The 16155-nt window shown below is 37.4% G+C and overlaps 1 protein-coding gene across 6 annotated transcripts in view; it reads right to left on the bottom strand.

The window, feature by feature from the left end:
• FAM120C (family with sequence similarity 120 member C) overlaps window positions 1-16155 on the bottom strand; it is a 145745-nt gene that overhangs the window by 55743 nt on the left and 73847 nt on the right. For all 6 annotated transcript variants that reach the window (XM_081222632.1, XM_081222635.1, XM_081222634.1 and 3 more), the window contains exon 10: window positions 10149-10398. In XM_081222632.1, coding sequence (XP_081078758.1) covers window positions 10149-10398 — 250 coding nt within the window. The remainder of the gene's footprint in view (window positions 1-10148; window positions 10399-16155) is intronic.

The following is a 16155-nucleotide window of genomic DNA, read 5'->3' as shown; positions in this document are numbered from 1 at the left end:
CACGCCCCCCATCCGTGGAAAAACTGTCTTCCACGAAACTGGTCTCTGGTGCCAAAAAGTTGGGGACCATAGCTCTAAAAGTTTAAAGTGACTTATCCAAGCTAAAAAGTGCCCGAGCCAGAATTCAAACTAAGGTTTGTCCAGTTTCAAAGCTCAAAGCTCTGTTACCCTCTGGTGACTTGTAGGGACTCACTTCCTCTTTGCACAAAAACTTACTCTACATCAGCAAATAAACAATGGGTAAAAAACGTGTAAAAAAACAGAATACCATCGACAATCACAATAATATATATCAAGTATCTAGGAATTAATTTAAAATGCAGAAGACCTCAATGAAAGAAAATTAACTCTATTTAGGACATAAACTTCTGTACACCTGAAACTAAAATAATACTGTAAATCAACTATACTTCAAAAAACAAAAAAGACATAAAGAAAGAGACCTGAATAAAGGGAGGAGTAAACAATGATCTTTGGATGGGAAGACAACATTATAAAGATGTCAATTCTTCCTAAATTAATCTATAAATCCAATTCATTGACCAAAAAAACCCAAGAAGATTTTGTGGAAACTGGACTAATTCTAAATTACATATGGAACAATAAAGATTCATGTGGGCATTTGGTGCCACTGGGGCTCCCATGTTCCAAGCAGTCATACCACCTCTGTGCCCGGTGCTCACAGGAGCAGACCCGAGAGCTAGACGGCAGCCTCAGGACCAGACACCTGTGGGTGGACCACCCACAGAGGTGGGGATAAAACGAAAGCTGAACCCCAGGGACAGGGTGACCAAGGAATAAGATTGAAAATCTTTCCATCAGCTGTACAAGCTGCAGATTAAATCCCCATGATCAGCTAGGTAGACCCTGCGTCTACGGAATATCTGAGTAGACAATGAGTGTTCCCACAAATGAAAATGGTCTAGCTCTGGGAGCTGTGGACTTTGGGGGCAAGCACATGCAAGAATGGGTCAGATCAGAGTCTGAGTGGTCCCCACAGGGCCCACAGCAGTTCCAGAGACCAGCCCAGAGGCACAGGAGGGCCTCTTGGGGAGGCGGAGGTGGGCTGTGGCTCATGGTGTGTGTGATGACACTTACAGCAGAGACCCCAGGGAAACATAATTATTACTATTAATTTTACTATGCTTTGATTCATTCGGTTGTTGCTTCTGGCTTTTTTGTTTTGTTTTTCTTTTTAGTGTATCTTCTTAAATTTAGTCTTTTGGGATCTCCATGTTTATTTTTATCTTTTTAAATATATTTCTATTTTTACTTTGCTTTTCTGTTCTTCTGTGTTCTTTTCCCTTATTTTTTCTTCTTCTTTTTCTTTAATATATATTTTTTTATATATTTCCATTTCTACTTTGCTTTTCTGTTGTCCTGTGCTTTTTCCCTTTTTCTTTGTTATTATTTTTTTAAATCATTTTTATCAGTTTGTTCTGTTTCCTTGCTTTATTCTTCAGGTGGCACACAAATTTGGCATGGTTTTTAGGTTATGTGTTTTTGTTAGTATTAATCCTAATTGTTTGATTTCACTCTTGAGTTCTTCTATTTGTCTGGTTGTTTTCTTGCTTTTTGTTTAATTTGGCTCTGTTTCTGTTTCTTTTATGTGTGCTTATGTTTCCTTGTTTCTGTTTTTGTTTGGTTTCATTTTTACCATTTCTCTGGGATTTTATCTGTCTTTTTTTTCTTCCTTAAGATATTTTCTACTTTATTTTTTAATATTTCTATATCTATATTGCTTTCCTGTTCAGTCTTCTTTCCCCTTTCCCTTTTCCTAATTTTTTTTATCATCTTTGTCAGTTTGTTTTGTTTCTTTGGTTCATTCTTCAGTTAGCAGTCTGCTTTGGTTCTGTTTTTCGGTTATGTGTTTTTTCTCAGTTTTCGTTTTAATTGTTTGATTTTGTTCTTGGATTGTTTCGCTTGCCTGGTTGGTCTCTTGCTTTATGATTTATTTGGGTCCGTTTTTGTTTCTTCTGTGTGCGTGCGTGTTTCCTTGTTTCTGTTTGATTTTACTTTTTACCATTTCTCTGGGGTTTTCTTAGTCTTTTTTTTTTTAATCTGCTTTATTGCTGGGACGAGTGACTTGTGAGGTCTTGGTCCCTCGACCAGTCGTTAGGCCTGAAGCTCTGGGGTGGGAGCACCGAGTCCAGGGTGCTGGACCACTAGAGAATTTCCAGCCCCAGGGAACATTAATCACTAAGAGCTCCAACGGAGGCCTCTATCTAAATCCAAGACCCAACTCCACCCAGCTGTCAGAAGATCCCAGTGCTGGACACCTCACAAAAAACAACAAACAAGACAGGAACACAAACCCACCCATTAGCACACAGACTACCTAAAGTCACACTAGGCTCACAGACATCCGAAAACACACCACCTGAAATGGCCCTGCTCATCAGAGGGAAAAGACTCAGCTTCACCCCCTCAGGACGCAGGCACCAATCCCTCGCATCAGGAAGCCTACGCAAGCCACTGGACCAACCTCACCATCAGGGGCAGAGGACAGAAACAAAAGGAACTACAACCCTACGGCCTGGGGAAAGGAGACCTCAAGCACTGTAAATAAGACAAAATGAGAAGACAGAGAAATATGCAGCAGATGAAGGAGCAAGGTAAAAACCCACCAGACCAAACAAATGAAGAGGAAATAGGCAGTCTACCTGAAAAAGAATTCAGAGTAATGATAGTAAAGATGATACAAAGTCTTGGAAATACAATGGAGAAAATACAAGAAATGTTTAACAAAGACCTAGAAGAACTAAAGAGCTAACAAACAATGATGAACAACACAATAACTGAAATTGAAAATAGTCTAGAAGGAATCAATAGCAGAATAACTGAGTCAGAAGAATGGAAAGTGAGCTGGAAGACAGAATGTTAGAAAAAACTGCTACAGAGCAGAATAAAGTAAAAAGAATGAGAAGAATTGAGGACAGTCTCGGAGACTTCTGGGACAACATTAAGCACACTAATATTCGAATTATACACGTTCCAGAAGAAGAAGAAAAAAAGAAAGGGTCTGAAAAAATATTTGAATAGATTATAGTCAAAAACTTCCCCAACATGGGAAATGAAATAAGACAATCAAGTCCAGGAAGCGCAGAGAGTCCCATACAGGAGAAACAGGCTAAGATACGTATTAATCACACTAACAAAAATTAAACACAAAGAAAAAATATTAAAAGCAGCAAGGGAAAAGCAACAAATAACATACAAGGGAATCCTCATAAGGATAACAGCTGATCTTTCAGCAGAAACTCTGCAAGCTATAAGGGAGTGGCAGGACATATTTAAAGTAATGAAAGGGAAAAATCTACAACCAAGATTACTCTAACCAGCAAGGATTTAACTCAGATTCAATGGAGACATTAAAACCTTTACAGACAAGAAAAGCTAAGAGAATTGAGTATCACCAAACCAGCTTTATAAGAAATGCTAAAGGAACTTCTCTAGGCAGGAAACACAAGAGAAGGAAAAGACCTACAAAAACAAAAACAAACCAATTAAGAAAATGGTAATAGCAACATACATATCAATAATTACCTTAAATGTAAAAGGATTAAATGCTGAAACCAAAAGACATAGACTGGCTGAATGGATACAAAACAAGACCCTACATATGTTGTTTACAAGAGACCCACTTCAGACTTAGGGACATATACAGACTCAAAGTGAGGGGATGGAAAAAGATATTCCATGCAACTGGAAATCAAAAGATGGAGTACCAACACTCATATCAGACAAAATACACTTTAAAATAGAGAATGTTACAAGAGACAAGAAAGGACATTACATAATGATCAAAGGATCAATCCAAGAAGAAGCTATAACAATTGTAAATATCTATTCACCCAACATAGGACAACCTCAATACATAAGGCAAATGCTAACAGCCATAAAAGGGGAAATCGACAGCAACACAATAATAGTAGGCGACTTTAACACCCCGCTTACACCAATGGACAGATGATCCAAACAGAAAATAAATAAGGAAACACAAGCTTTAAATGACACATTAGACCAGATGGACTTAATTGACATTTATAGGACATTCCATCCAAAAACAACACAATACACTTTCTTCTCATGTGCACACAGAACATTCCCCAGTATATATCACACCTTGGGTCACTAATCAAGCCACAGTAAATTTAAGAAACTGAAATTGTATCAAGCACCTTTTCAGACCACAATGCTATGAGACTAGATATCAATTTCAGGAAAAAAAAACCTGTAAAAAATACAAACACATGGAGTCTAAAGAAGACACTGCTAAACAACCAAGAGATCACTGAAGAGATCAAAGAGGAAATCAAAAAATACCCAGAAACAAATGACAATGAAAACACGACGACACAAAATCCATGGGATGCAGCAAAAGCAGTTCTAAGAGGGAAGTTTATAGCAATACAATCCTACCTGAAGAAACAAGAAACATCTCAAATAAACAAACTAACCTTAAACCTAAAGCAATTAGAGAAAGATGAACAACAGCAAACAAACAAACAAACAAACAAAAAGCCCAAAGTTAGCAGAAGAAATCATAAAGATCAGATCAGAAATAAAAGAAAAAGAAAGGAAGGAAACAAGAGCAAACATCAATAAAACTAAAAGCTGGTTCTTTCAGAAGATAAATAAAATTGATAAACCAATAGCCAGACTCATCAGGAGAAAAAGGGAGAAGACTCTAATCAACAGAATTAGAAATGAAAATGGAAAAGTAACAACTGACACCACAGAAATACAAAGGATCATGAGAGACTACTACAAGGAACTAAATGCCAATAAAATGGACAACCTGGAAGAAATGGAAAAATTCTTAGAAAAGTACAACCTTCCAAGATTGAACTGGAAAGAAATAGAAAATATAAACAGACCAATTACAAGCATTGAAATTGAAAGTGTGATTAAAAGTCTTCCAGTAAGCAGCTACATAGCACAGGAGATCAGCTCGGTGCTTTCTGACCACCTAGACAGATGGGATAGGGAGGGTGGGAAGGAGACGCAAGAGGGAGGAGATATGGGGATATATGTATATGTATAGCTGATTCACTTTGTTATAAATCAGAAACTAACACACCATTGCAGAACAATTACACTCCAATAAAGATGTTTAAAAAAAGTAAATCCCCGTAAAAGTTTAGTAAGACATTAAAAAAAATAGTTTTCCAATAAACAAAAGCCCAGGGCCAGATCGCTTCAAAGGCAAATTCTATCAAACATTTAGAGAAGAGCTAACACCATCTTTCTCAAACTCTTTCAAAATATAGCAGAGGGAGGAACACTCCCAAACTCATTCTACAAGGCCACCATCACACTGATACCAAAACCAGACAAAGATGTCACAAAAAAGATTACAGGCCAATATCACTGATGAACATACATGTAAAAATCCTCAACAAACTACTAGCAAACAGAATCCAATAGCACATTAAAAGGATCATACACCATGATCAAGTGGTGATTATCCCAGAAATGCAAGGATTCTTCAATATATGCAAATCAATTAATGTGATACACCATATTAACAAATTGAGGGAGAAAAAACATATGATCATCTCAATAGATGAGGAAAAATCTTTTGACAAAATTCAACACCCATTTATGATAAAAAACCTGCAGAAAGTAGGCATAGGGGGAACTTTCCTCAACATAATAAAGGCCATATATGACAAACCCACAGCCAACATCATTCTCAAAGGTGAAAAAACTGAAAGCATTTCCTCTAAGATCAGGAAAAAGACAAGGGTGTCCACTCTTGCCACTCTTACTCAACATAGTTTTGGAAGTACCAGCCATGGCAATCAGAGAAGAAAAACAAATAAAAGGAATCCAAATTGGAAAATACGAAATAAAACTGTCACTATTTGCAGATGACATGATAGTATACACAGCAAATCCTAAAGATGCTACCAGGAAAATACTAGAGGTAATCAATGAATTTGGTAAAGTAGCAGAATACAAAATTAATGCACAGAAAGACCCCAAATAGCCAAAGCAATCTTGAGAAAGAACAATGGAGCTAGAGGAATCAGGCTCCCTGACTTTAGACTATACTACAAAGCTACTGTAATCAAGGCAGTATGGTACTGGCACAGAAACAGAAGTACAGATCAATGGAATAGGATAGAAAGCCCACAGATACACCCACTCACATATGGTCACCTTATCTTTGACAAAGGAGGCAAGAATACACAATGGGGAAAAGATAGTCTCTTCAATAAATGGTGCTGGGAAAACTGGACAGCTACATATAAAAGAATGATATTTGGACACTTCCTAGAAAGAATAAGAATATGAAAAAAAAGAACACTCCCTAACACCATACACAAAAATAAACTCAAAATGGATTGAAGACCTAAATGTAAGGCCAGACACTATAAAATTCTTAGAGGAAAACACAGGCAGTACACCTATGATATAAATCAAAGCAAGATCCTTTTTGGCCCACCTAAGTGGAAATAAAATTAAAAATAAACAAGTGGTACCTAGTGAAACTTAAAAGCATTTGCACAGCAAAGGAAACCATAAACAAGATGGAAAGACAACCCTCAGAATGGGAGAAAATATCTGTAAACAAAGCAACTGACAAAGTATTAATCTCCAAAATATACAAGCAGCTCATGCAGCTCAATATCAAAAAACAAAAACAAAAACAAAGAAAAACCGAATCCAAAAATGGGCAGAAGACCTAAATAGACATTTCTCCAAAGAAGATATACAGATTGCCAACAAACACATGAGAACAGGCTCAACATCATCAATCATTAGAGAAATGCAAATCAAAACCACAATGAGGTATCACCTCACACTAGTCACAATGGCCATCATCAAAAAATCTAGAAACAATAAATGCTGGAGAGGGTGTGGAGAAAAGGGAACTCTCCTGCACTGTTGGTAGGAATGTAAATTGTTACAGCCACTATGGAGAACAGATGGACGTTCCTTAAAAAACTAAAAATAGAGCTACCATATGACCCAGCAATCCCGCTACTAGGCATATACTCTGAGAAAACCATAATTCAAAAAGAGTCAAAGATCGTATATTAATGCATGTATGTGGAACCTAGAAAAATGGTCAGATTAACCGGTTTGCAGGGCAGAAGTTGAGACCCAGATGTAGAGAACAAACATATGGACATCAAGGGGGGAAAGCGTGGGGGGGGTGGGGATGGTGGTGTGATAAAAAAAAAAAAAGAGTCACATACCCCTATGTTCATTGCAGCACTATTTACAATAGCCAGGACATAGAAGCAACCTAAGTGTCCATCGACAGATGAATGGATAAAGAAGATGTGGCACATATATACAATGGAATATTACTTAGCCAGAGAAAGGAACAAAATTGGGTTATTTGTAGTGAGTTGGATGGACCTAGAGTCTGTCATACAGAGTGAAGTCAGAAAGATAAAAACCAATACCATATGCTAACACATATATATGGAAAGTAAAAAAGTGGTGCTGATGAACCTAGTGGAAGGGCAGGAATAAAGACACAGATGTAGAGAACGGACTTGAGGACACAGCGGGGGAAGGGGAAGCTGGGATGAAGTTAGAGAGTAGCATGGACATACATACACTACCAAATGTAAAATGGATGGCTAGTGGGAAGCTGCTGCATAGCACAGGGAGTTCAGCTCCATGTTTTGTGATGACCTAGAGGGGTGGGATAGGGAGAGTGGGAGGGAGACGCAAGAGGGAGGGCATATGGGGATATATGTATATGTATAGCTGATTCACTTTGTTGTACAGCAGAAACTAACAACATTGTAAAGCAATTATACTCCAATAAAGATATTAAAAAATAAAAGATTTATGTGGTTCAAGAATAGTTAGTACAATTCTGCAACAAGAAAAGCAGAGTGGAGATTTACCTGACACGATATTAAGGCAAATTACAAACCCTTAATAATTGAAAGAATGTGATACTGGCAATGGAGCAAGTAGGCAATGGAACAAAATAGAATCCAGGAATGGACTCAAGTATATACAGGAACTTGGTACCTAGTAATCGTGGTAACACAAATCAATGGGGAGAGAACAGGTCATTTAATAAATGGGGCTGGGAAAACTGGCTTATTATGTAGAGAAAATAAAATTAGATCCTTTTATGCAGCATATACAGAATAAATACCCACTATATTAAAGACCTTACATGGAAGGCAACATTATAAAACTATATAATGTAAACAGTTACATTATAGTTACAGAAAAAGTAGACACATCTTTATGACCCAGGGGTAAGGAAGAATTTATTAAAACAGATTCCCAAAGCACACACCATAAATGTACAGATTGATGGGTTTGACAAAATCAACTTAAATACTTATTGGTTAGGGGTAAAGTGTACTGATATCTGCAAATTACTTGGAAATGCATCAAAAAGGATGGATAAATGGATGGCTCGAGATGGAGAGAGGGATAGTTATATGGTTATATGGTATAAAGCTGTTAATTACAGAATCTAAGTGGTGGTCATATAAGTGTTTATATGGTTATATGGTATAAAGCTGTTAATTACAGAATCTAAGTGGTGGTCATATGAGTGTTTGCCATCCTATCCTTCCAACTTTTCTGTATGTTTTTTTTTTTTTTTTGGCCACGCCACGTGGTGTGGCATGCGGGATCTTAGTTCCCTGACCAGGGATGGAACCCACGCCCCCTGCGGTGGAAGTGTGGAGTCTTAACCACTGGATCGCCAGGGAAGTCCCACTTTTCTGTGTGTATGAAATCATAATAATGAAAGGTCAGTGAGAATGAAATACTTTTGTTCTAAAAAGGATATTGTACGTAAATTTCTAAAAAATTGTGGCTGACTGGAAAAGATATTTGACACATACACACACAGATATAGAAAAGATATTTGCTTTATTTGTATGTCTATTTTTTTAGGGTATATTATATATTTAAGGTTTAACATACAGTCTTGCTATATTGTCATTTATATACAGATTGCTAAATTGCCCTAAAGAAAGTTGAACCAAATTTACATTTGCATAAAGATAGCCAATTGCTGTCACCATTGTCACTTCTTGGGTATTGTTCTTTTTTTTCTTTTTTTAATTGGGGTATAGTTGTTTTACAATGTTGTGTTAGTTTCTGCTGTACAGCGAAGTGAATCAGCTATATGTATACATGTATCCCCTATTTTTTGGATTTTCTTCCCATTTAGGTCACCACAGAGCACTGAGTAGAGTTCCCTGTGCTATACAGCAGGTTCTCATTAGTTATCTATTTTACACATAGTAGTGTATATATGTCAATCCCAATCTCACAAGAAACTTCTGTAATCAGAAAGAAAAAAGACAAGTAACCTAAAAGAAAATTTTCAAGATAAATAAATAGGCACTTCAGAGAATGTGAGAACAAATGGCTAATATATATAAAAAAGAAGATCAACCTCATCTGTAGTCAAATAAATGCAAATTAAAATAAAAGATACTACTTGAAACCCACTGGATTAGCAAAAATTAAGAAGTTATAAGATATCAGCCCTGGCAATAATATGAAGAAATAGAAACCCTTATGCATTCTTCATAGGACTATAAATTTAGAACAAATATAATCTAGAGCAATTTGGCCATATTTGGTGAAAAATCTATATGCATATTTACAGGATCCAGGACTTGAACTCCTAAATACATACTTCAGATAAACTGACACAGGAACACAAAGATACAGAGACATCTATGAAGATATTCCCTGCAGCACTGTTTGCAATATCCCAGAACTGGAAACAACTACCAAACAACAAATAAAGTACTATGATATAAGTAATTGTTGGAATATAGTTCAGCAGTCATCAGGAACGAACCATATAAGAATACAGAAAGATCTACAAAATAACACTGACTGAAAAAGTAAGAAATAGAATGATATGTACAACACAGTATCTTTCATGTTAAAAAAGGAAAAAATCTACACATATAAACATCACTATAGATTGTGCATGGATATGTGTGTATATATATATATATATATATATACATGTATATATCATAGCAATTGATTTCCAATGTTTCTGAAGTCTAAAGTAAACATAAAACGTCCCCACCTCAAAATACCATAAAAACCATGTGCTTAAAGGAAATGTCATAAAAAGTAAAATAGAAATGAACTGACCACTTCCTGGTCACATGGCTTACCGGAGTACACAGCACATGAGCAGCAGATGGGTGGGGATGTTAGCCGGATTGAGCATACTGGGTGTGTCTGACTTCATACAGGCCAGGAAGGCACGCATCCTTCTGTTCTTGTCCTCAACTGCTTTGCCTAGCCAGAGCTTCTTGAGGTTTGGGCAAGTCCATTCCCGAAATGTCAGGGCAGACACCAGCTCAGGGGTTTGAGGTGACTTCCCTTTATAGGCAGACCACTCTTTAAGGATCACTGAAGGAACTAGAAAACAGAAATTGAGGAAAAACTGGCTATAGAGACTCTGAGCATTTCTGAAGCTGGTCACAATTGACAGAAACCATCACATTTCAACATCTCTGTATTTTCTGTCACTATAATTTTTATTGTTAGCAGTAGTAACAGCAGGAGTAGTAAGCATTTATTAGATGCTTGGTATGTATTAAGTATTTTACATATAAATGTAAATCTTACTTACTCTTCAGAACAAACCTGAGAGAGAAGAAGCATTATGACTATATTATCACAAAACACAATGCTCATTTTGCAGGTGAAAAAAGGAATAAAAGCTCAATGGTCACACAGCTCTACAGTCACACAGCAGTCCCCCACTTATTTGCAGGGAATAAGTTCCAAGACCCCCAGTGGATGCCTAAAACCATGGACAGTACCGAATCCTGCATATACTATGTTTTTTCCTATACCTACGTACCTATGATAAAGGTATGTAAGAGATTAACAACAATAATAATAAAATAGAACAGTTATAATAATATACTGTAATAAAAGTTATGTTAAAGTGGTCTCTCTCTCTCCAAATATCTTATTGTACAAATTTAATGCCATTTCCATCTTAACTAAGCACTTATCGTGTACTGTGTCCATAACTTTTGCAGTTCGAGTTGCGACAGCAAAACTAGCACAAATTTCTTTTTCCTTCTTCACATTTTCACAGACAGAAGACTCTTTCTTACCATAGATCTTTTTGTTCTTACTATAGATCTTAGCAACGTCAGCATATGATTTTTTTTCTTCCCTTATTAAGTTGAGAATGTTCACCTTTTCACTTAAAGGAAGCACTTTACAGCTTCCTTTTGGCATATTTGAATTGTCAGCATCAGTACTCTTGCACTCCAGGGCCATTATTAAGTAAAATAAGGGTTAATTGAACACAAGCACTGAGATACTGGGACAGTTGATTTGATAACCCAGACAGCTACTAAGTGACTAACAGGCAGCATACGCTGAACAGAGGAATGCTTCACGTCCTGGGTGGGAGGGAGCAGGACTATGCGAGATTTCATCACACTACTCAAAACAGTGTGCAATTTAAAATTTATGAATTGGCTGTGTGCCCACCCTGCCCCTATTATAGTCCGAGATAAAGAACACAAGATTAAAATGGAAGTCTCCACTATACCCTGACGTCCCTTTTGCAGTATCCCAGTGGTCACAAAGACCAAGCCTGGTACAAGCAGGGGGAGACTGTGCCCACGACTGGAGGTGAGCATTCTAAGATCAGTAAGGGTTCCGAGTTGCTGGAGACTCCAGTTCCTGTCTTGTTGCTCCACCATCCCCTGGGCATGGCCCTCGTCTGAATGAATATTTGACGACATGGATGGATGGATATTCCAGCCAGGAGGACTGAGATACTTTTCCATTATAGGTTATTGCAATATATTGAATATAGCTCCATGTGCTATACCACGACATAGAAAGAGAAGAAGGAAAATTAGATGTCAGGAAAGGCCCCGAATGTAAGACAGCAAACAGACACAGTGAAATCTAAACCAGGGTCAGTGACTTTCTTTCCAAGTTGGGTCCTCAATGGAGGGCCCTAAACGCTGCCTGCCCCCTGGTAGAAACATCACAGAGGTCGCAGAAGTGGCTTTGAGGCTTTTCGGCTTTTCAGAGGCTTGGAGATGATCCTTTGGAGCCCAGGGGGCGCTTTCAAGATAGCAGAGGAGTAAGACGTGGAGATCACCTTCCTCCCCACAAATACATTACAACTACATCTATATGTGGAAGAACTCATACAGAACACCTACTGAACACTGGCAGAAGACCTCAGACTTCCCAAAAGACACCTCAGGTGACTTACACGCAGAGGCAGGGCCAAATCCAAAGCTGAACCCGAGGAGCTGTGTGAACAAAGAAGAGAAAGGGAAATTTCTCCCAGCAGCCTCAGGAGCAGTGGATTAAATTTCCACAATAAGCTTGATATACCCTGCATCTGTGGAATACCTGAATAGACAGCAAAACATCCCAAAATTGAGGCATTAGACTTTGGAAGCAACTGTAAACTTGGGATTTCCTTTCTGCATGTAATTTGCTTCTGGTTCTATATTTATCTTAGTTTAGTATTTAGAGTTTATTATCACTGGTATATTTGTTTATTGATTTGGTTGCACCCTTCCTTTTTTATTTTTTATGTATACATATATAGATAGATAGATAGATCAATAGATAGATTTATTTATTTTACTTTTTCTCTTTTTGTGAGTGTGTATGTGTATGCTGCTTTGTGTGATTTTGTCTGTATAGCTTTGCTTTTGCCATTTATCCTAGCTTTCTGACTGTCCGTTTTTTGTTTTTGTTTTGTTTTTTTAGTATAGTTTTTTAGCACTTGTTAGCATTGGAGGATTTATTTCTGGGTTTGGTCGATCTCTTCTTTCTTTTTTTATTATATTTTTATTTTTAATAATTTTTTCTATTTTAATAACATTATTTTATTTATTTATTTCTCGGTCTTTCTTGCTTTCCTTTTTCTCCCTACTCTTCTGAGCTGTGTGGCTGACAGGTTCTTGGTGCTCTGCCCAGGGGGCAGGCCTGAGCCTCTGAGGTGGGAGAGCCGAGTGCAGGACATTGGTTCACCAGAGACCGCCAAGCTCCATGTAATATCAAAGAGCAAAAGCTCTGCCAGAGATCTCCATCTCAATGCTAAGACCCAGCTCCACTCAACGACCAGTAAGCTACAATACTGGACACCCCATGCCAAACAACTAGCAAGACAGGAACACAAACCCACCCATTAGCACAGAGGCTGCCTAAAATCATAATAAGTTCACAGACAACCCAAAACACACCACCGGATATGGTCCTGCCCACCAGAAAGACAAGATCCAGCTTCAGCGACCATAACCAGTCCCCTCCACCAGGAAGCCTACACAACCCACTGAACCAACCTTAGCCACTGGAGGCAGACACCAAAAAAAACGGGAAGTACGAACCTGCAGGCTGCGAAAAGTAGACCCCAAACACGGTAAGTTAAGCAAAATGAGAAGGCAGAGAAACACACAGCAGATGAAGGAGCAAGGTAAAAACCCACCAGACCAAACAAATGAAGCAGAAATAGGCAGTCTACCTGAAAAAGAATTCAGAGTAATGATAGTAAAGATGATCCAAAATCTCGGAAATAGAATGGAGAAAATAGAAGAAACGTTTAACAAGGAACTAGGAGAACTAAAGAGCAAACAAACCATGATGAACAACACAATAAATGTAATAAAAAATTCCCTAGAAGGAACCAATAGCAGAATAACTGAGGCAGAGGAAAGGGTAAGTGACCTGGAAGATTAAATAGCGGAAATAACTACAGCAGAGCAGAATAATAACAAAAAAAGAATGAAAAGAATTGAGGACAGTCTCAGAGACTTCTGGGACAACATTAAACGCACCAACATTTGAATTATAGGGGTCCCAGAAGAAGAGACAAAGGGACTGAGAAAATATTTGAAGAAATTATAGTTGAAAACTTCCCTAATATGGGAAAGGAAATAGTCAATCAAGTCCAGGAAGTGCAGAGAGTCCCATACAGGATACATCCAAAGAGAAACACACCAAGAAACATATTAATCAAACTATCAAAAATTAAATATAAACAAAAAATATTAAAAGTAGTATGGGAAAAACAACAAATAACATAAAATGGAATCCCCATAAGGTTAACAGCTGATCTTTCAGCAGAGACGCTGCAAGACAGAAGGGAGTGGTGGCAGGACATATTTAAAGGGATGAAAGGGAAAAACCTACAAGCAAGATTACTCTAACTAGCAAGGATCTCATTCGGATTCAACGGAGAAATTAAAATCTTTACAGATAAGCAAAAGCTAAGAGAATTCAGCACCACCAAACCAGCTCTCCAACAAATGCTAAAGGAACTTCCCTAGGCAGGAAACACAACAGAAGGAAAAGACTTACAATAACAAACCCAAAACAATTAAGAAAATGGTAATAGGAACATACATATCGATAACTATCTTAAATGTAAATGGATTACATGCTGCAACCAAAAGACAAAGACTTGCTGAATGGATACAAAAACAAGACCCATATATATGCTGTCTATAAGACACCCACTTCAGGCCTAGGGACATATATAGACTGAAAGTGAGGGGATGGAAGAAGATATTCCATGCAAATGGAAATCAAAAGAAAACTAGAGTAGCAATTGTCATATCAGACAAAATAGACTTTAAAATAAAGACTATTACAAGAGACAAAGAAGGATGCTACATTAATAATCAAGGGATCTATCCAAGAAGAAGATATAATAATTGTAAATATTTATTCACCGAACATAGGAGCACCTCAATACATAAGGCAAATGCTAACAGCCATAAAGGGGAAATTGACAGTAACACAATCATAGTAGAGGACGTTATCACCCCACTTTCACCAATGGACAGATGATCCAAAATGAAAATAAATAAGGAAACACAAGCTTTAAATGATACATTAAACAAGATGGACTCAATTGATATTTATAGGACATTCCATCCAAAAACAACAGAGTAGACTTTCTTCTCAAGTGCTCATGGAACATTCTCCAGGATAGGTCATACCTTGGGTCACAAATCAAGCTTTGGTAAATTTAAGAATACTGAAATCATATCAAGTATATTTTCTGACCACAACGCTATGAGACTAGATATCACTTACAGGAAAAAATCTGTAAAAAATAAAAACACATGAACGCTAAACAATACACTACTAAATAACCAAGAGATCACTGAAGAAATCAAAGAGGAAATCAAAAAATACGCAGAAACAAATAACAATGAAAACACGACCTCCCAAAACCCATGGGATGCAGCAAGAGCAGTTCTAAGAGGGAAGTTTATAGCAATAAAATCTTACCTCAAGAAACAAGGAACATCGTAAATAAACAACCTAACCTTAAATTTAAAGCAATTAAAGAAAGAAGAACGAAAAACCCTCAAAAGGTAGCAGAAGCAAACAAATCATAAAGATCAGATAAGAAATAAATGAAAAAGAAATGAAGGAAACGATAGCAAAGATCAATAAAACTAAAAGCTGGTTCTTTGAGAAGATATAGATAGAAAGTTTATAAACCATTAGCCAGACTCAACAAGAAAAAAGGGGAGAAGACTCAAATCAATAGAATGAGAAAGGAAAAAGGGGAAGTAACAACTGACACTGCAGAAATACAAAGGATCAAGAGAGATCACTACAAGCAACTACATGCCAATAAAATGAACAACCTCAAGAAATGGACAAATCATTAGAAAAGCACAACCTTCCTAGACTGAACTAGGAAGAAATAGAAAATAGAAACAGACCAATCACAAGCACTGAAATGGAAACTGTGATTTAAAATCTTCCAACAAAGAAAAGCCCAGGACCAGATGGCTTCACAGGCGAATTCTATCAAACATTTAGAGAGGAGCTAACACCCCTCCTTCTCAAACTCTTCCAAGATATAGCAGAGGGAGGAACACTCCCAAACTCATTCTACGATGCCACCATCAACCTGATACCAAAACCAGACAAAGATGCCACAAAGAAAGAAAACTACAGGCCAATATCACTGATGAACACAGATGCAAGAATCCTCATCAAAATACTAGCAAACAGAATCCAACAGCACGTTGAAATGATCATACAACAAGATCAAGTGGGGTTTACCCCAGGAATGCAAGGATTCTTCAGTATACGCAAATCAATCAATTTGATAAACCATATTAAGAAACTGAGAGAGAAAAACCATATGATCATCTC

The sequence above is a fragment of the Mesoplodon bidens genome (genome assembly GCF_964165515.1).
Source record: "Mesoplodon bidens genome assembly, chromosome: X".
In the NCBI taxonomy this organism is placed as follows: Eukaryota; Metazoa; Chordata; class Mammalia; order Artiodactyla; family Ziphiidae; genus Mesoplodon; species Mesoplodon bidens.
Note: the sequence above shows the minus strand (reverse complement) of the source record. Positions and strands in the feature narration are given on the sequence as shown.